The sequence below is a fragment of the Heloderma suspectum genome, chromosome 7 (genome assembly GCF_057233095.1).
Source record: "Heloderma suspectum isolate Gila_16-S chromosome 7, 16-S_ref, whole genome shotgun sequence".
In the NCBI taxonomy this organism is placed as follows: Eukaryota; Metazoa; Chordata; class Lepidosauria; order Squamata; family Helodermatidae; genus Heloderma; species Heloderma suspectum.
Window position 1 is genome coordinate 81,458,594 of NC_139464.1, and position 22,273 is coordinate 81,480,866.

Below are 22,273 nucleotides of genomic sequence, written 5' to 3' on the forward strand. Positions count from 1 at the left end.
TATTTTATGGGGGGGAACCCTCTGATCTGACCTGTTTACTTGGCTGTATATTTTTGTTGTTGCATTCCTTCTTTTGGGATAATTGTCAAGTTCTTCAACTAACCTCATATTAGCCAGCTGTATTAATGAGATAATAAACCAGGCTTGTTGCTAATGAATTGATTCATTCAACTGCTGAATTTAATTAGACACTTAACATTCCAGCAGATGTTCTTATTTTGTTTCTGTACACTTGTATTTCCACACAATGAGCTGACAAACACATCAATATCCATATGTATATGCTATATTCTTAAAGTCTTGTTGCGTCATACATTTTATGTTACTGACACAAAGCCTATAAATGTATAAAAGTCTGACCAATGGAGAAGTTTCATGTAAACTTTAATCCATATCTTCAGTGTTTGTGGATAACTGACTCTAGATTTTGAATGGTTTCTCATGCCCTGTGTAGACTAAAGATAGTATTCAAGGGGTCCCTGACTTGATTTAACTAATTACTACTAAACTTTACAAATGCACTTCACAAATTTAACATCAGCACTTTTGTGCTTCCAAATTGGTTTCAGTGTTTGTAGAACATGCATTCCCCCACTTGGGATCCAGAAGCAAGTCATTGTTCTCCTTCTCTACAATGTCTGAAATGGAACATAGTAGACTGTCTAATACTATCTAGTCCTGTGTATTCTTCTCACAGTGGCTAAACAGGTACATATGGGAAGCCCACAAACAGGACATTAGTGTAATAGCACTGTCCCGCTCATGTTTCTTAGCAACTGTATATAGAGGCATTGTGCCTCTGATACGAGAAGTAATATATAGCCATCATAACTAGTAGCCATTGATTTATTCTCATGAATTTATCTAACCCCCTTTTAAAACCATCCAAGTTGGTGGCCATCACTATGCCTTGTGGTAGTGAAGTGCATAGTTTAACTATGTACTGTGTAAAGAAGTATTTTCTTTTAGCCTTCTTGAATCTCCCACCATTCAGCTTCATTGGAATCCATCCCCACTCCACTACCAGTTCTAGTATTATGAGAGAAGGGGGGGAAACATCTATCGATTTTCTTCTCGCCATGCATAATTGTATATACTTCTGTCATGTCCCCCCTTAGACACCTGTTTTCTAAGCTAAAAAGCCCCAAATGTTGAAACCTTTCCTCATAGGGCAGTTGCTCCAGCCCATTGATCATTTGGGTTCCGCTTTTCTGCTCCTTTTTGTCCTGCGCCTACCTAGAGATGCCTGGGATTAAATCTGACCTTTTGCATTCGAAGTACGTACTATTGAGCTATAACCCTTCTGTGGGGCTCTGTGAGGTGTTAATGCATATTAAAAGACTGGTGTTTGGGCACATGTTCTCTTTCAAGGATGGATAGAGCCACTCTCATATAAGCAGATGATGTTGGCTGTATATGGCCAAATCCTATCTTGAAATTTGCTTACTAATCCTTGGTGGACATCACTGGTATAACACCTGATTAGGCACTTGCTGAAGGGAGAAGCAAAAACTGTTCATGCATTGCAAGAACTTCGATATTCATTTGACTTGCTGCCAAAGATTTAGCATTTAAATACCTGGTAAGCAGGATGCCTGTAAGTTCATCCTGTGAAATGACTCTTGCCACTTGTTAGATGTTGCAGAAGACTAGCTTTTCAAGTAGTTGCATATATACCACAGTAAGTCTGTATTTACTGTCCACTGAAGTGAATTGGGAATCCTGTGTATGTAAGATATCTGTATACCACCCAATAAGAAGTGCCTGGACTGATACCAAGCATATATCCCAGCTGGAATTTGCAGCTCCAAACTGGCCAGACATGGTCTCTTCTGTGTGCCCCCGTCCCCTAGTTGCCACCAATCACTACAAGAACTGCTTTGGGCCCAGGAAGAAACATTTGCTAGCTTTACTAGTAAATATGTTGCTCTTTGATGTTAGGGCAGCCATGTTGGAATGGTGTTATCACACTGTTCTTCTTACTGTCCGCTCCAGTCTTTTGCTAACCTTTTTAAAAGCGTGCAAATGGCTTTAGATGCTGAGAAAAAAAAATTAATGCCATTTTTGTAACATATATATATATATGTGTGTGTGTGTATTTGTTTCCTGCAGATCGTAGAGACTATATTTTGGAGCCACTGTCTCTGCCAGAAAGTCCAGGTGGCGTTTCTGCTGTAGAAGGCTCTCCATCTGTGCCTTGTCTATTCTGTGAAGAATATTCTCCAGTATCAGAACAAAAGCAACTTCTGAAGCACATGATTATAGAGCACAAGCTTGTCATAGCAGACGTCAAGCTGGTTGCAGATTTTAGGAGGTATGTTATTCTGCTTGCTTAAAATTAGATAATGCAACCTAGCATGGAAGATGCCGCGTTCTAGTATTATTAACTTTGTGCTGGTATATACTGGAAACTGCCAGGAGGTGGGAGGTTTTTTATGTTCTTGAGGGGTTTGAGGGGAGCAGTGAAGACAGCAGCAGTGTCAATATAGGGTTGGATCCCACTTTCATATGAGTGGAACTCAGCTTGTGCAACAGGACTTCCACAGACAGGACAAGACTTCCCCATCCTCTCCTTCCCCCTATAGTTCTCCATGCATGCAGCAGATCTTCTCCAAATAGTTACTCAAATTTCCAGAGCAGATTTGGGTGGCATGGCAGGGAGCTCCAGAGAGGAGGGGAAAATCTGCCAGTGGCTCCCTCCCACTGGTGGGATGACACCATTGCATACAACCTATAAATCCCAAAGGCCAGCTTCTCAGTGAGAGGAATGATTGCAATGGAGTTAATACAGTAGGCGATGTGCAACTTTAGACTGTAGCAAGCCAATGTCAGGACATTATTATATAGGTGCAAAAGAGCTGGGTCCAGGGACCTCAGATGCAAGGCTAGAATTTTCCGCAGTACTGAATATATATGGAGAGGAGTTCTAGATAGGAAACAAGCCAGATAGTAGACCATTATTCAAAAGTAGGCCTGACCCTGGAACTGAAACATTTAGCTCTATGTTTTTGGGAACTGGTTTCTAGAAACAGAAGGGACGCAGATCATGAATTTTCTCCTTGAAAGACTATTGCATGAATAACAGTCTCAGAATATCAGCCATAGATATTGGCATGGATTCTGCTTGTTCGCCAATTTTTGTTTTTGGCATTCTGGCACTTTTATTTCAGTATCTTCTTCTTGTAAACCTGTTGAAGGCAGATATCCAAACACATGTAGTACATCTGTCTCTTTGGGCTGATTCGCACATGTGTAGATTGATCTCTGCATGATGGTGGCAATCTGTATGGTGGCAGTAAACTGTTCTGTAAGCAAGAAAGATATGGAGGACCCACCCCAGGAATGCCATTTTGATTGTCTTCCTGAGTTCTCCATGGTACATTCCAGGTCTTGATAAGTCACAACATTCCTCCCTTAAAAAGTGTTGCACATTGCTGTCATCAAGTGATGGGTTTTGCATGTGCGAACTTGCCCTTCTGTCAGCATATTGGCCACAAATGCTCATAACACACTCTGGTACCTACAGTCCCAGAAGAAGCTGCTGGGGATTGCTACACCCTGAACAGATAAACGTGTACATCCGCTCTTCAGCAATGTGTGATTTCATAAGGTGCACTTGCTTTCTCTAACTGACGAGCCTTATTCAAAACATTAAATGCTGTTGCTTAGCAATGTCATATAGCTGGCGTTTCAATCTGTCCATATGTTCTGTTTGTCGCTGTCTTTCCACTCTGATATCTGTAAAGCTGCTTTGCTTCTGGGTCCATGTATCTTGCTTCTGACGGCAAAGATCAAGGTCTTTCCTGTACTCGTTGTTTACCATGCAGCGCTGTTGGATTTGAGTGGCCTGATAAGCACCCAAGATATTGTATAAGAATCTTCTTAGCGTGGCTGAAAGTGAAGTTCTATGGAGGAGTTCAGCCTACATATGCAAGGGTTAAAAATGGTGGAGGTTGGGGTTGGTGCACATAAGCCCCAGCCCCAACATCTCCACATGCCCAGCTCCTCTGTAGATCTTCATGCATTGAATACAGAGTTCTGCAGGGGGGTTGTCACCACGTTCAGCAAGGGAATGGAAAAGAGATACTCTGGAAAGGTAGCCTATAAGCAAAAGCTGCACACACTTCAAGGCCAGGTGAATTATCCTATCTATTTCTAGCCTGCCGTTAAGGAAGAAACCCTCTCGATGCGGTATACAAGATGAAAATCATGCAAAATGGATGAAATCAAAGGTCCATAAAGGACCAAAAGGTCCACACATTTCAATAAAATCCATACAAATAGTGGAGCAAACAAAACAAGAGTTGGAGAGGGAGGGAGAGAGAGGAGTTGAAGGAAGAATCAAAGGAGTAGGTAGAAATCGCAGAGGAGATAAGTGGGCTTGTTAATAGGTTTTATTTAATTTTTTTCAGCTAGTTTCTCTAAAAACAAAACATTCTATGCATGACTCATGCAAGCTTGTCATAACCATTTTCTTAATCCAGCTGTTTCCATGCTCAGCAGATTTCAATAGAAATTCATGGATTTACTTTTGACATTTTTCACAATGAGCATGGAATGTTTTGTTCAACAGATCCAATATATCCCAATGCCATTTATAAGTTAGCATGATCAAAGAGTATTCTGGGACTTGACTGCTCTCAGTCTAAGCACATAGTACTAACTAGCTTCCTTTTTCATTCTTAAAATATAGACATACACCTGACTATTGGCTCGGGAATTTTCAAGTTCTCTAACAAATTGCGTATCATCCCACGAGGATTGTTTCATTCAGGCTTTCTCTCCATTTGTTTCCTTGCCAAATTGTGGTGCTAGTGCACACATATCCAGATGTTGATCTCGTTGATGGGAATTCCATATGGTAGCACATGATAGTATGCCATAGACATGGCTCATACTGAACAGCTAGATATTTGCTTTGCTGGAACAACACATTTTACTGTCATTTGGATAATTAAATTTAGTAAGTCCTGGCATATGCTTTTTGAAAGAAAGTCTTGTGACCATGTATGCACAAAGCATCCATTTATGTCTCTGTAAGTATCAAGTTTTAAAGCGGAATAATAAGATGAAAAGGAATCTAAGGCAAATAGAATCCCAAAAAAACAATTAGCTAGTTTAATCAGCAGCCTAAGCTTGCCATATTTAAAACCAAATGCGAGTCATTGTGTCTGGTTCCTTCATATAAGCCGAACATCTGAAAATTGCTTGGTAATGGATTTCCAATTTGCAATTTATCTGTGCTAGAGAGATTGTTTTAGCTAAATAGAAATGTCGTCGTCTTCAAAAAAAACAGCCTCCACAAAAGACTAGTGACAATAATGAGTGGCTGAAGTGTCCAAATGCTGCAACAAGAATTGTATATTAAGAGTGTAATGAAATGAACAGCAGCTTGGGAAATGTTTTGTAATATAGCTGCCTACCTTTTTGCTGCTTCTTTGTTTCCTTTAAAGATATGCATTGTACTGGAAGAAAAGATTCACAGAGCAACCTGTTACAGACTTTTGTTGCGTAATAAGAACAAATTCTGAAGCACCGTTAGGTGAGTGTGTTTTGTATTCTAACATGTGAAGTAGGATCTCTGATATTCAAGATCCCTGTTGCCATTAGATCCCCAAATCGCTGACACACTTTAAGGCTGAACAGGGTACGTTAAACTTATGAGCTGGCCTGGCCCACTTCATCCCCATGCTTGAAGTTGCCTAAAGTTGCTACCACAAGTTGTAGTCATCCATGCACAAGATGTAGTGATGCATGCATCCCCACGCATGCATGTCGGCCCTCTCCCTCTGAGGTTACTACCTCAAGATGTAGTGATGGATGACTTTAAAAGAAGATTAGGCAATTTCATGAAGAAGGCTATCAATGCTTCTTAGTCCTGATGGCTATATCCTACCTCCAGTATCTGTATACCAATTCCTGGGGACCATGAGCACAATGGTGCTATTGCACTCATGCTTGTGCGTTTCCCACAGGCAGCTAGTTAGCCACTGTGTGAACAGAATGCTGAACTAGATAGACCTTTGGACCAATCCATCATGGCTCTTCTTAAGTCCCCAGTCAGGCAGAAAGTTCTATTCATCTTCAAGCAAATGGAAGTAAAACTGCTTTTCAGACCTTGCCACTCAATGTGGCAAGGTCAGGAACAGAAGGAGACGGACTGGCACACCCAGGACTTAGGGGGTCGGGCCAATGTGCAAGCATCCCACCCCCCTCCAATGCCCCCGCTCATGAGTTTCTGTACCTTGTTCAGGCTTAACACTTTTCCCTTTGTACTTAACTATGTCAGGTACTGAAACACTCCCATTTGTGTAGTTGTGTTCCATAGATGTTTAGATTCAATTTAAATACATGGTTTGTGTGAAGTTAAAGGAAGAGTGTTATAAGCATGTGGGCAGGTCCTATGTTTAATTTTTGTACTTTTTTAAAAAGGTGCTTTCTTGTTCATCATCACCATCATTAATCCTTTGGGGAAATGGAAGTGGATTATAATGGCAGAATGCTGGGGTAGGAGGGGAAACCTTTAACTACACAGACACTCCCATTGCTAAGATACTTTACTTAACTGGATTGGAATCTTGTAAAGTAGATATAATAGCAGCTGCTACTGCGAAAGAAACTAGTAACTGCTACGGGACATAAGATTAATCTGTCCCAGTACCCTGCTGCTGCTGCTACCATTTCCAGAGGGGGAGCTGTGTTCGTCTATGGCAGCAAAAACAACGAAGTCTTTTGGCACCTTGAAGGCTAACACATTTATTATGGTACTAGTATAAAGCCCGTGTTGCCACGGGTGCTAATAGGCTGAAAATAATTGGATGAAAATTAGTGCTGTGCCGAAAATTTTGATTTTTCCATTTTTGGCGGGGGTGTGTGAAACAAAAACTCTGATGAAAGAGGCTGGGGAGGTGAGTATTTTGAGTAACTTTATCCTTGAGGAAGAGGACAGGATTTCCCCTTACCTTTTTAAATTTAGGTGGTAGCTGAGGATCTTCTTTCAATATTGTGTTCTTTAAAAAATTAAAAAGAACGCCCCCACACACACACTTGCAGCTGCCCATGACTCTTTACAGAGAAACTTCTCCACCCAAGCAGCTCTTTCTGAACTCCCATGAGACTACACGACCATGCCATCTCTTATAGGCATTCAGGAAGGGCTCATGGGCTGCAGAAGCTCTGCAAAGCAAGAAAAACAGGGCTTTTAGAGCTTCAGAAAAATTATCTTCTTCCTTGCAGCAACATAGACAAAGCAAGAGAAAAGTTTTTTCTAAAGCTCCAAAAGTCCCATTTATTCTTGTTTGCAACAGCCTGGGACTCTTCACAAAGCTTCTGCAGCCCGGGAATTCTTCCTGAATGTCTATAGGAGAGGGCGAGGTCATGTGGCCTCATGGGCATTCAAGAAGTGCTGCTGGGCTGGAGGGGAGCAATAGGAGACTGTTTGGCACAGACCCAAGAAAAATATGTTTTGCTTTTAAAACTCGAATTTTGAAGTGTTTTGATGTTGCAAAATTTTCTGCATGTCTATACTGTTCAAGCTTCAGTTTTTTAAAAAAGAGCAACATTGATCTGGTAGATCTCTAGTAATAAGCCTTACACTACCATATTCTTATATAGATACGCTTCCATGGACGTATTTCTCTATGTGGGCCCATTCTCACTCTCTGACCTCCCCTTGGGGAATTGCTTCCACTTTCACTTTTTGTGTGTGAAAAGTAGAGAGAAGGTATGGGATGGAACAGAAAGAGAGAAAAGCTGTGCAATGCTGCAAATACTGCCACCGTCAGACAGCCAGTATGGTGTAGTGGTTAGAGCGTTGGACTGGGACTCGGGAGATCTAGTCCTCATTTGGCTATGAAATTCACTAGGAGATTTTGGGTCAGTCACTAACTCTCAGTCTAACCTACCTCACTGGGGTCATTGTGAAGATAAATGGAGAAGAGGAAGACTCTGCAAGCCGCCTTGGGTTCCTTGCAAGAAGAAAAAAAGGCAGAATATAAATATAATAATAAATAATCAGCTGTGGCCTCTGCTGTACCTGTATGCATGGCAGATTGTGGTGGGAGGACTGGTTCCACCTGTTCTGTCTGCATGCTGTGAGGTCCAAAGTCAGCATGTGTATTTATCCTTTTTTTTGGAAAACGTTTCCCATACTGGGAAGCGTGAGGAATTTGTGTTTAGATATGGCCTTACTGTGTTAAATATTCAGACTATAGATGCCGCAGCAATGAGAGACCTGAGGAAGAAAGTGTGCAAGGGATTATCATTTTTGCCCAATATAATTCCCAAATGGCATACCTGAATGTGTTTCTCTTTATGTGTATGGAGTTGCTTCTGACTACTTTAATGGGAATTTGGCTACTAAACCTCTGAGAATTCTTCTCAAACTTTAAAGTGCACTTGTTTTAAACGGCTGTAATTATCTCATGTATCTTTCCCCACCCCAATAACTTTAAATTTGGGATGCTTTGGGATGCTTCCAGATGAGGCTTTCATCGTATAATCACTGTGTCTCACGGGATTTTACAGGGAGGCTCTAGACAATGACTTCTTCCACTTGTAAATTCCCGATGTGTTTTCCCACCACTTCTTCAGTCTTTTTTTTTCTTTGCACAAAAAAATCTGTTAAGAAAGGAGAGAGAGAATAGCTGCACATTATCTTTTGATTGGTAGCACTAGGAGCCATCCATCTGGAAGCACCCATAAATAAAAGCTTACCATAACAGAATGTTGTAGTATACGTACAAAAGTGACAAGTGTTCCAAAAGTGACATTTGATCTATAATCTTCTAACAGAGGACCAGGACAATTATTTTCTTTTATGTGATGCTTTGCCTGAAGACCGAGCACTAAGGGAGAAGCTCCAGCAACAGAGACTGGTAAGGCATTATTTTGTGTGAGCATACTGAGATCATGAAACGAACCGCAACAAAACATTAGGATACAGCTTAATTCCCAGATTGCCTCTTTCAGTAACAATACGGCCTGATCCTAAACAGTTATCTTAAAAGTCAATTCCATTGTGTCCAGTAGGTTTGCCTCTTTATAAATAAGCTGAAGTTTTCTCAAGGAATCCAAGGCTACATACATAGAAGGTATATGGTACAGTCCTCCACAAGAGTAAAAAAGGAAAAAAGGAACACCTGGGGTTCAGATCTCACTTTAGCAATAGGCTAATTAGTTCGGTTCAGTCCAGTTTAATGCTCAATAGCCAACCAGGATTTTGCATATACATAAACTAAACACAGAAACAAGAAAAATGCAGTAAGTCAACATACAGAGAAATGAAGTTAGGCATAATGATAGGAAAATAAGAAATCATTTAACAAACTGCTAACTGATTTGTACACTAAAATATTTAATTAAAACAGCTCAATGATCTATGTTATCTGTCAAAATAAAAAAAAAACCTTCCTCTTCCCTAGAGCTCGCTTAACAAATTTAACTGTCTGATATGTCATGAAATAATCTGTTCCAGTCAATAAAAATAACTGGGTCATCTTGGGATGTTGTCTCTCAATCTCTGGTTCCCCTCTGCAAAATGGAAATTGCAGCAATTTACCAATTGAGCATTCCCAGAGGCAGTTGATGGTGCTTATCAACAGTGGCTCCCTAGAACAATCAAACATCAAAAGAATAAAAACAGATGAGAAATTCTTTGAAGGGGGAAGGCCAAAACTAGATCAAAGAGGTCCTTCTCCTCCATTTGCCCTATTTGAAGCAATTCACACATGCATATATATCACTCAGTGGCCAGGTTTGGGTGATCAGCAGAGGAAAAGAAGTCATCATGGCTTCTTTTCCCCACCTTGCATGTGCTGCTTGCGTGCCTGCAATTTTGTTAATTACCCTTGCCACGGCGCAGATTGCCAGGTCATCTGAACCCGGGAAGATGCGTCGGGGGAGGGGGCTTCCAGATCATGCTGTAACCCCTATAACAAGCCATGGGTTGTAGGGGGGCTTTGAAGCCACCCTGGTTCGGATGACAGGGTTTGTCTGGCAGATGATCAAACAAATCGTGGTTTATTTTCTCAGTCCCTAAGTTGTATATTTCCCTCCTCCTTTGCTTGCTTGCTCCTTCCCTGTATCCCAGATGCTTTTGCAGCACTGCAGTACTGGCATGTAGAGTGGCTGGTTTGTTTGTTTGTTTGTTTACAGCTGTTGCCCACCACCTCTGTAGCCTACTGAAACAACCCAAGAACAACCTACAGTTCTGGGTTCACACGTAATGACAACCCATGGTTTAAACAATCCAGAATTTACACCAAACAACGACCTGGTTCTCATGTAATGAAACCTAGAGTACAGGTTGAGGATGTGTTGAATCGTGGGTTGCTGTTGAATCGTGGATTGCTGTTTTGTTCAAACGTTGCAGTATGGTTTAACTATAGGTTGTTAACCATGAACAACCCAGAGCTCACAACCAAACAACAAATCATGGCTTCTCTTTCTGAGTTGTTTATAGTTAATAATCTATGGTTTGTTAGCACGACCGCATTCACATATCATGACAACCCAGAATTCAACTACCCATATGATAGGTTAGCATTATGGGTGAACCAGACCAATGACTCCAAGCTGAGCGGGAGAGGTGCCATTCAGTAAAAGTTCAGGAGCAGGCCTTGTTGTGAATTTTGCACAACCCCCATCTCCCCCCCCTCCCCCATGACTGAAATATCAAGTCTGGGCTGATTCTAATTAAACCGTATTGGAGTTTCAGGGGTAGGAAAGCTCTGTGGTAGTTGTACTTTCACATCGCTTTTTTGCCATTATGGAGAACTAGACATGCATATGTAAAATCAGCCTATAATATACCTTAGTCTGCTATTCAGTCTCTTCAAAAAGAAATGGAGGCTACCCAAACAAAAAGGTTGAGGCTAGTGGTATGCTAGAGTATAGATGGGCGGAAAGTAGATCAGGGTCTACCGGTAGATCTCTGCTTGATTTGCAGCAGATTGGCAAGGGTCTCCAAATCCCAATAGTTCAACCATCATCATTTTTAGATCTAAATTATACTGTTAGAATACCTGATCTGTAGTAACTCTGATACAGATTTGTGTAGGCAGATCATCCCAGTGATGGCTCATGGGGAGGAATAAATAATTGGCTCCACCTCCCTGAGCCACCATTTTGCATTTGGCTTCAGTGGGTGGACCGTAGGATTCTAGTAAGAAGCAAAGTAAATCCAACAAGCACAAACTCTGCCCTACCCGGCATTATAGGGTAGAATCTCTAGCACATGGAGAAAGGGAGCAGGAGGTGTAGCAGCAACATGACTGTGCTTTAATTCGCTACCTGTTCCCCTTCCAAGGTGCTTAAAAGGTTAACAAATAGCAGGGGCCTTAAGAGCAGAGGGCATACTCCATTTCATTGCCATGGGACAGAAAACAACTGGATTTTCCTCTGGTGTAGAATATATTATTTATTTCTAAAGCATTTTCAATCTCAACTGCTCCACAATTCTTACCCAATTCATCTCTTCTGTGGTGACAGGGAACCTACATATCTTCACAGCTCCGGTTTCCTCACCCCAGGTCCTCTCCCATTACTTAAGTGTAAAATAGGAATGATTTCTTGCTTCAATCTCTCTTGTGGAAAGAATACACTTTGACTCTCTTTTACTCACTTCACTTGCCTGAAGCAATATGCAGCTACATACTATGAGTGCTCAGCAGTAAAAATGCAGGTTTCATTTAAATCGGAGGAGAAAATCCCTAGAAACAGATGCAGAAATACTGCCTTTTTAAAAAAGTGCTGTTGGGAATACATGATAAAATATGCTTCTTTACATATAAAATATGCTTCTTTAAACCTATGTTGTTTAATGTTTAAATTTTTCCTTTTCTTCACATGGATGACCTGATTCCTCAAGGAGCCACAGACAATCGTATTGACTTATCAAGGGGAAAAGATACTGTGTTTTGCAGACTAGGTCCATATATGACAAGGGACTCGGTATCTTCAGCTACTTTTAGGGCCTCATTTTAGGGGGAAATAGATCTTCTCCAGGATTGCTTTCAGGCTAGGCTTTTATCATGCAGTTGTCCTGCCTCATTCACAGAATGTTACAGGGGATCCAGAAGTCATCACTTCCATTTTTAACCTTCCCATGTTTTCCACTTCTTCCATCTTTTTTTCTTACCACAGAAAATTTGTTCAGGAGGTAAAGATGGAATAGCTACACAGTGCCTTTTGACGGGTAGCACTAGGAGCCCTCTGCCTGGAAGCACCCCAGTTAGCATTTGAACTGCAATGGGTTAGGCCAGCCTTCAAGTCTTTCTGTTTTGCCTGTTCTTGCTTCATTGCTGTGGAAGCATTTGAAATTAATAATAGGAGAGAAAGTCATGTTTTCAAATGACTCAAGTGCCGGTTTTCATTGTTGCTCATTAGCTGATAATGAGAGATAATAGAAAATTGCTAAGATTAATTTTCTACCAGGCTATTTATTTTAAAAACATGAATGCAATTGCCTATCTTGTTTTTCCTCCCATTGAACAGAGAGACATTTTGGAGCAACAACAGCAAGAAAGATACAATGCAGACTTTCATGGGACATGCATGTTCTGCAATAAAGAATTTACTGGTAACAGGTTAGTATCGAAGATTTGACTGTGTGTTTTCATCTTCATGGACATGCCAATCCTATCAGAGATGGGGGAAATGTTGCAGAACAGCTTGTGCTGGCATAGCTAAAGCAGCATTTAATACCAGGTAAATTATTAGAATTGCACAAATTGCCCAACAATAAGGAAAGCTCTGCCGGACGGAACCATCTAGCCCAGTCTCCCCCAACCTGGTGCCTTCCAGATGTGTTGACTGTATGCTGGCTGGGGTGATGGGAGTTGTAGTCCAACACATCTGGGGGGCACTCAGTTGGGGAAGGCTAATCTCCAGTCCCAGGGTAGGCAATTGTGGGTGCATCCAGGGGCCATTTTTGCCCTCTGATCTCCCCCGTGGGCTGCACTCTGGCTGGCACCCCATGGAATTCCCCTTGTAGTGGCAGGAACAAACATTCATGGTTTGCTGCTGAAATTCAGCAGAGAACTGCTACCGAGTGGTAATTTTTACCACTCCAGAAATTAGGTCAAATTTAGCTTATGAACGAGTTAAATTTGACCTATTTACTGCTGCGTAGCATTAAACAGATGTGTGTGTTTTTGCCGCCATGAATTTCAGCAGTGTGGCAGGGGAAGGGGGGGTTGCAGTGGGGGATGGTGGGGTGACATGTTGCCCACCACTGCTCTAGCCCATCATTCAGCTTCACACAGTAGTCTGCCCAGTGCTTCTAGGAAGCCTATAAGTAAGGCATAAAGGCAGCAGCTCTTCCTTTTTGGCTCCACTATCCCAGCAGCTGGCTAAGCTAAAGCACACTGCTGCTGATCATGGAGGCTCCATTTAGCCATCATGACTAACAACAGTTGATAGATCTGTTGTCCGTGACTTTGTCTAATATCCCTTTTAGAAGCCATCAAAGCCAGTGACCATCCCCAAACCTCGTGGCAGCAAATTTCTTACATTTAACAATGTGTTGCATGAAGAAGTATCTTCTTTTGTTTCTCATGGATCTACTGCCAATCATTTCCACTGGATGACCCCAAATACCCCAAATTCTTGTATTCTGACGAAGAGAGTGAAACCTTTTTCTCCTTCCACACCATGTATAATTTCAATAAATCTCTACCATATTGTTGTCCCATGTAGTCACCCTGTCTTCTGAGTATTTTAGCTTATCCTGGTGAGGAAGGTGCTCCAAACCCCCAGTCATTTTGGCGGCCCTTCCTTTCCCCCTTCCCCCAGAAACCAGGCAGGGGAAGCATGACTAAGGCCACAGTCCTATGCGTGTTTAGGCAGAATAAAAGTCCTATAACTCCCAGCAAGCCCCAGCCATCCATGCTAGCTGGGGCATGCTGGGAGTTGTAGGCCTTTTTTCTGTCTAAACACACATAGGATTGCACTCTAAGGCTGGTTTTCTTTCATTTCAGGCCAGACACAACTAATCATAGGCATACATCAGCTGCTAAATATTTTCATGGGCTAGTAACTGCTTTGGAGAATTGGTATAGGTGGGTAGTAGTGCCTGGATCTGCCTCCACTCAATTCTATACCCCACAGCACCTTGGCATGGCACTCATATGCATGGCATGTGACAGTAGCAGCTCTTGTTGCCATAGCAGTGCCAGCTGGTGGTGCTTTGCTATTAGCAAAGAGTCGACTCGTGATGCCAACACAATACCAGAGGTCATGATGTGCTAATAGTGCACAGCTTCCTACATCCTACATCAGCCATGTTCTTGCTCTCCATCATGATCATTGTTCCGCACAGTGGTTCATATGACCAAGTCATAAGTGTTCTTTATTTTATTGATAGCTTGGAAGACCTTCAGGGGAGCGTGAAACCTCAGATAAGACTATGAACTGTAAAAGGAAAGGAAGCTTCCTTGACTGTTATATCCTGTGCTGCAGTCTGCTGTGAAGGCATTGTGGCAGCAGTTTTTTGAGGATGTCATAGCACTTAAACTGTACAGTTTTGCATCAGATTTAGCCAGCTCCTCCCAGGAGCTCAAGATGGCATCTGTGGCTCCTTACTCAACTTTGTCCTGACAACAACTGCGGCATGGTCTGGTTAAGTAGAGATTTGAGCCCAGGCCTTGACTGAGTCTAAAGAAAAAATCAGTGCTGAAAGAGCCTGCCCAGTTCCTGAAATTGTCTGGAGAGGCCCTTCTCTTGAGACCGCCGTCTTCAGAGGCGCATTTGGTGGTGACATGAGAGAGGGCTTTTTCAGTGGTCGCTTCCTTCGAAGGGAGACTAGGCTTGCTCCCTGTTTGCTGTCCTTCCTCCAACAGACAAAAACCACTTTATTCAAGAAGGCTTTTAACCTCTAAGTGGATCTGGTGGCTTGAGTGCTGTTTTTAATTTTTTAAAAATCTGTAATTGTTGTGCTTTTATTGCATTTTAATGTATGGTTTTAATCAATTTTGATTAGTTCTGTAAGCCTTCTTGAGTACCATTTTTGGTAGAAAGCTGGGATACAAACAACCAAACACTATCTCTGGGGTCAACAACACAGTGCCTGCAGGTGCCAGTGCACCCACCCAAGCCCACCACTTCACCCGCAAGGCTCTCCGCTATCGATCCAATGCCAGACACAGCTTTTTTTAAAAGAAAGAATCCTTTTTTCTGGAGGCCAGGAACTTTGGCAGCAACTGTGCCATTGAGGCTGGGGGGAGAGACTGCATTGCTCTCTCCCTTTCCACTTCCTGTGCGGGATGGACAGAGAGGGGAGCAGAAGTCATTTTCCCCTATGCAGAAGGCTTCTTCCATGGGGTATTGGTCTGGCTCTGGAGGGCCTGCCTGCCTCTGACTAGCAAGGGTGAAGTGCTGCTGGGAAGTTACAGCCAGCTGCCTCCTTCTCCTCCCTTGCTGTCACCACCTTCCTCCTCCCTGTCCAAGCTTGGTAGCAGCAGCGGAGGAGGCTCAGAAGGGTTGAACAAATGGTGGCGGGGGGTGGGGGGGAAGCTGCAGTGTCAGACCCGGTCTGTAAGCTAGAGGACGTGGTAAGAAAAAGGAAGGAGGCCTGGAGAAAGCTAGAGAATGGAGAACCATTTCTTTAATAGCTACTTCATCCTGATCAGAACAGCAATAATTGCTGTAGCTCTCCTAGCCAACAAGTAGTTAAAGAGACAGAGCCCTTCTTGGGTTCCGTAGCTGGGGGTTTCCCGAAATGATCATGTTTTTTCATTTATTTCCCTTTCATTTTTGCTGCCTTCTTTTTGCCTCTTCCTCCCCACCACCCTCTTCTTTCTCCCCCTTTCCATTGCTTCTGCCTTTCTCTCCTTGTTTTTCCTCCCCCCCCCCCCCGCCACTAAAATCAGTAATTGGTTTTGGTTTTAATCGTGCAGGCAAAGTTGTGATATGCTACTGTCAGATGGCAATAAGTCTGAAATGTACACTTTAGTTACACAAAATGTACTTTTCCTGCTAGACAAACAATAATTGCTGTTAACTTATTCAGCATTGGTTTTATAAAGCTTGAAGTTCAGATTTTCTTCAGGTGAGTGCAAATAATTTCTAGCAGCAAAAGAAACAGTGCAGTGACTTAGTTGTAGTTTAAAATAGCACTTCAAGTGGGTTTTGTACATTTCTGGATATTAAGACCAGCTTCAGGCCCATGCTTCTGGCTTTCTTCTGCCATGCCTTGTGGTCTTTACAGTGAAAAGACACACACTTGCAAAAGGGAAAACCACATTCATTTGTAGCAGCGCTGCTTAATTTAGCACACTAGCCTTTTCCCCAAAGTGCATATTTGAAGCTCCCCTAAAAGTACACTGAACGAAATATCTAACACTCGACTTCACTTTTGTAGATCAGTCCTTCTCAATCACATGGCCAACGAGCATGCGTTCAACGTTGGGCTGCCAGATAACATTGTCAACTGTAAGGAGTTCTTGGATCTTCTACAGAAAAAACTTGACAGGTACATAAGTATCCTGGGTTAAAACCTGTGGACTGTTTTGCCATCAGCCTTAAAAATAGGTTTGTATTGCTCCAAGCCAAGCCCCCTAGCAGCTCTATAGAGAGGATCCTTTCTGTCCCAGTGGAGTAGCTGGAGGAGAGAAGAGAATAACTTGTGGGAATGGAGATGAAAAGGACTGGGAGGCAGGAGTTGAGCTTTTGATGAAAAGCTGAGTGGATGACACAGCGAAGGATACAACAAAGGCCTACTTCCAACTGAAGCATTTGTTGGTATCTATGTTTGGCCTGGTCACTTTTAAAGCATCAGAGTCTCTGTCATTATTGGAAGCACTTTTTGAGACTGGTCAGGCAAAGCGACCCAAAATCCATCTCTATAAATGTTGTTGGTGAATAAATATGATATAAAGGGCTTTAAGCAGGAATGGAATAGGGAATTGTATTGTCCCATTTTGCCTGATCAGTGGATTGCCTCTTTGGCATCTATGGATCTTGGGCTGCGTCTTATTCAGCAAAAACTTCTGTTTCATGTTAATTGCATGCCACAACATCTCTTTAATAAGCGATTATCTGATTTGGCTAATTGCTGGTGGTGCAATATAGGTCATGCTTCGTTTAAACATATGTTTTGGCAATCTCCAGTAGTTCCTTCTTTTTGGACAGAAGTTACACAGATACATTTTGTTCTGGAACACTCTTTAATATTTGCTGATATACACGCTGTTTTAAATTATTTACCTGCTTCATGGAAATTAACAGTCAGCATAAATGGATTCTCCCTGCCTTTTTGACAGCTAAAATACTGATATTACAACATTGGAAGGATAAACACTCGCCTTTTATAATGCAATGGATTGAGGACCTCCCAGCACTTTCAGTATTTGAATGGGTGGTATACAGACACCACCTTTGAAGGGATACACCTGGATATCTGGTCCACTTTTGTTGAAGCTTGTGTATAACTGCTAGAGAATTATATTTCCGTATATATGCATTTCATATGTATCCATTGCTATGGATATATACAAATCCATGTATGTATACTAAAACCTTGAAACCCCTAAAAAAAAAAAAAACCCTCCCACAGATCAGAGATAAGAAGGGGATTCCTCTCCCCATCTCCTTCCAAAGGCCCCGGTAGCTCAAAGCCAGGGTAAGGGGTTGGGGAGAGGGATGGGCCTGCAGAGTAGAGTTGGGAGAAACCTGCAGTACAAGATGCTCTGTACATTATTTTGGAGGGCTCTGACATCATTATCCTCACCAAACCCATGTCCTCTTTGAGCCCAGGCCCAATAGCTCTCATATCTCAGGGTTGGTGAGATAAGTTGTGTTAGGGATTGCAGAGCCTTATTTGCATGTCTTATTGATCATGGAAATATTGCAGGATTGCTGTTCCTAACAATTGGAATGGAAAGGTTACTGCCTGAAGGGAGTGTCCTTTGTACCTTAAAAGCTTCCCTGCTCTTTATTGACCACTGTCAAGCAGGTATAAGAGGTACTGGTTTGTTGTTGTAGTGTTGTTGTTGTTGTTACTATTACTATTATTGTTATTATTTCCCACCTTTTTCCCAATACTGGGACTCAAGGCAGCTTTACAACATTAAAACTTGTACAATTAAAACCTATAAATAGAAATATAAATAGAAGTATACAAAAGTTAAAAATATAATTAAATCATCAATAGTATTAAAATTGTATAAAATATCAAAACGTTAAAAGACAATAAGAAATATAGTATCCATCCGTCATATTCTCACAGGTCCAGACTAGCTGTCCCCAAAGGCCTGCTGGAACAAAAAAATTTTTACATGCCTGCGAAAACATTTCAAGGAGGGTGCCGCTCTCACCTCCCTGGTGAGAGTTTACCGTCATTCATACAAATCTCTGCACCAAGTTGCATAATTGTTCATTTAAAACCACTTGTGCTGGTTTGGCAACTGTTAGAGATGCTATGCATGACATTGGGGGATAGCAGGTTACCCCTTCTTGCTCTTCCAAACTGGGTAATGTGTGAGAGTCACAATTCTTTGTATGCCTCCACCAGCCCGTTTTTGTGTATTTCAGCATTTTTCAGAAACCTAAAAAGGACGGGAGTGGAGAGGATGTCAGCTGCCAACCTCTACCCTGCTCCTTGCATTCATTAAAAAGAAATGCAATTTGAAATGACACCAGTAGTAAGAAGCTGTTCAGTTACTATGAACTGTCTCTATGAAGAAAGAGCTGAGTGTATAGATGCTTCAGTATCACAAAGCAATTGTGCAGGATTCCACTGGGGGAAAATGAATTTTTAGGAGATTCTGAAGGGTAAATTCTGAAGACCCTTCAGCTCTGAAGGGAGCCTGGGAATTAAATAAGTAAGATAGAAAGTATTTGTGCTTCAGGCTAGTTATGTAGGTGAATGAATAGTAAATCTAGGTCATGGAGATGGCATCTAAATGCAATCCCTGGACATTTTGGCCACCTGAAGGTAGAAAATATGTGTGCAAGCACATCTGTGTGTGCTGCTTGGAGAAAGAGCAATCATTTTACTTACCAATGCAATATGCAAACATGTTAGTGATAAACTACAACTTTGGTTCACTTACATTTATCTGTGAACCTTTCAGTGCTTCAAATGTTCCTTGTCCCTCGTGCTCAGGAAATAGAATCAGATTTTGGGGGAAGGTGTCTTCAATTGGCACTATATTAATGTCAAGCACAATTACTCTGCCAAAGGTATCTACAGGATGAATTACTGAGGTTCATGATGCTCTTCTGTTCTGTAATGCTCTTACAATAAGCAACATTTTTTGCCATACTCTTTACATCAGCTGTCCCCAAACTGGTGCCCTCCAGATGCTTGGAACTTCAACACCTATCAGCCCCAGCTAGCATGGCCAATAATTAGGAATTATTTGGAGAGCACCAGGTTGGGGAAGGCTGCTTTACATATTAAGTCAGTCCAGTTTTTCAGCATTGAAGGTCATTCCTATGCAATACTGAACATTGCTAATAGCTAAAGCTCAGTATTTCTGCTTGTTGAGCTTGTGGTTTTATGCTTGGATATAATTTTTTAAATAAAATCTTCAGTTTCCTATGACTTTTAAAGTATTCTTTGATTCCTTGGCTCCTTGTGCTAGGCTGATATAAAGCCTTCTAGTAGAATGTATTTATTACAATATCAAATATTGTTCAAGGATACAATATGGAAAAGTGCGTAAATATTGATCTGCAGATATATAAATCAAAAATTTAATTCCAATATATCAGTAATCCCATAAATTCTACAAGACCAAACCAGTAATTTAAAAGAACTGATCTGATTTTATATATTTACGCCCACAGGTTCGGTCTTTTTATTGCTTCTTGATGATTATATACGCCACAAGTTTTCTTTCTTTCAAATTTAATTCTCTGGTGATCTTACAATCTTAGGGAGCAATCCTATGGCCGCTAGTCAGCAGCTAGACAGCCATAAGATACATCGGTTTCCAGGAACCAACCTCAGAGCCCGCACTCCAAGGTCAGTTCCCTGAAAACCAACCTTCCCCCCTTCCCACGCTTCCTCACAGGCACGTCGGAACAACCCCACACTCCGTGCTCGGAAGGGGAGTGCGGAGCGGCAAAAACAGGGTGTTCGGGGGGGGGGGCGCGTTCCAGGGCAGGGAAGGTGGAAATGCCAGTACGGCACATGCAACATGTCATCTGGCAGCCACTTCCCCCGCTCCACCTTCCTGTGGCTAGACAGCCGAAATCAGCTGTCTAGTTGCAAATGCAGGGCGGCTGAAGGTCAGAGGGGACGATCCCCTCTGTGCTTCTCCTGCCCTGCATTGGATAAGTGGTCGCCTCTGAGGTCGGAGGCGGCCACCTGTCCTGGTAGGATTGCTCCCTCCATCTTGCTATATATCTTGTCATCACTTGTCTATTAAAGCAAACTACTTTTGGTATAGCTGTTGGAAGTAATGGGCTGGTTACTTACATTATTGCCCTCATAGCTATTTATTGTTTTGTCTTAGTTTGCAGTGCCTATATTGTGAAAAAATATTTCGAGATAAGAACACACTCAAGGATCACATGAGAAAGAAGCAGCATCGCAGAATCAATGCCAAAAACAGAGAATATGACAGATTTTATATTATTAATTACCTGGTAAGGTGTATGTATGTATGTGAGTGTATTAATATTCCAGCTTTCTGGGCAGAAAGCTCCATCAAATTAGCTTATAAAATTAACACACAATTACAAAAATAAAATACTAGCTATAAAACAAAACATTCACTGCTAACAAATAAAATAGCAGCAGCCTTTAAAATTCTTCAATTAAAGGCCGATAGTCAATCAATTAATGTTTCAGTTAAAAGCAGATTCCAACAACCAGTTCTTAAGGCCTCATGTAAAAGCAATCAGTGAGGGAGTCAGATTTCCTGAAGGAGGGAGTTCCACAATGATGTTGTCACCACTGAAAAGGCCCTGTTTCTTGTGCCCACCAATCTAATAGATCTTACAAGTAGGCCCTTGAGTAGAGCCCCTGTGGCTGATCATAATGCCTGGGCAGGTGCTGGTGGTTCTTTAAATAACCAGGTCCCAAGCTTTTTAGCGCTTTAAATAGTCCAGAAATGCACTGGCAACCAGTGTATCTGTTACAGAATCTCTGTTAGATGCCCTGAAGCTTCTGAGCTGTCCTCAAAGTCAGCTTCACATAGAGCACATTACAATAGTCCAACCTAGATGTAAACAGGGCATGAATAACAGTGGCAAGGTTTGGCCTCCCTAGATACAGGTGCAGCTGGTGAATCAGCCAAACCTGATAAAAGGTGCCCATGGCCACCAATGCCATCTTGGGCTGCCATTGATAGTGCCAGATGTAGAACCCCCAAGCTGTGCACCTGTCCTTCGAGGTAATGCAGCCCCATCCAAGATGAGGGCTTGCACATCTCCATCTAATTTAGCAGGTTTCTCTACCCCACAGTACATCTTATGTGGATTAAGCTTCAGTTTGTTCAACTTCATCCATCCCAAAACTGCCTCCAGACACCTCGTCAAGACTTCCTCAACCACCCCGGGGATTTGTAGGTAGAGATAGAGGTGCTTGTCATCTGCACTTGTAGATGGTAAAAACCATGGGGGACAAGATGGAACTCTGAGGTATCCCAAAAGCCAGTAGCCCTAGGATTGAACAGGAGTCCCCAGCACTACCCTCTGGGTTCAACCCTCCAAAAAGCAGTGAAGCCACCATAATGCCATGCTCCCCAGTGTCAAAGGCCACTGACAGATCCAGGAGAACTAACACTTCCCCATCCATACCACAGTGTAACTCATCTAGCAGGGCGACAGGGTGATTCTGTCGTCAAACCAGGCTAGAAAACAGGTTGGAATGGATCCAAATACTCCCCATCATCCAAGGATATCTGGATGTAGTATATGCAATTATCAGTTGGCTGAGCTATAAAGAGCATGGGCATGATTCATCAAGGTTAATCAGTTTTAAATCTCTTTGATTTAAATGGAAGAGTCAGGGCCAGCCCAAGAGACTTTTGCTGCCTTAAGTGAAGGACCAGATGTGCCCCCCCCACACCATTTCACTTACAGAAGCCATGTAGACCAACAGTTGGATCTTACTTCAACACTGTCAACTGGACAGCATCCTCCACTGCCTCTGAAGGCAGCAAGCTAATTTAGGAGGTGCAAGGCAGGCCATATAGCACACAGCTATGTCCTTTAGCACTTTGCCACTGCTCACTACTTGGGGCAACAACCCCACTCTGTCATGTGGTCCTGGCAGAGTTAAGTATGTCCTTAACTCCTAGTTTTAAATCATGGGATTTCA

The 22,273-nt window shown here is 42.2% G+C and overlaps 1 protein-coding gene across 1 annotated transcript in view; it reads left to right on the forward strand.

Annotated features, from left to right (window-relative positions):
• The window catches only part of ZNF277 (zinc finger protein 277), a 57,963-nt gene that overhangs the window by 18,035 nt on the left and 17,655 nt on the right, over positions 1-22,273 (forward strand). Inside the window, exons 2-7 of the mRNA XM_084810757.1 lie at positions 2,113-2,314; positions 5,454-5,542; positions 8,794-8,876; positions 12,496-12,587; positions 16,361-16,471; positions 20,463-20,595. Coding sequence (XP_084666883.1) covers positions 2,113-2,314; positions 5,454-5,542; positions 8,794-8,876; positions 12,496-12,587; positions 16,361-16,471; positions 20,463-20,595 — 710 coding nt within the window. The remainder of the gene's footprint in view (positions 1-2,112; positions 2,315-5,453; positions 5,543-8,793; positions 8,877-12,495; positions 12,588-16,360; positions 16,472-20,462; positions 20,596-22,273) is intronic.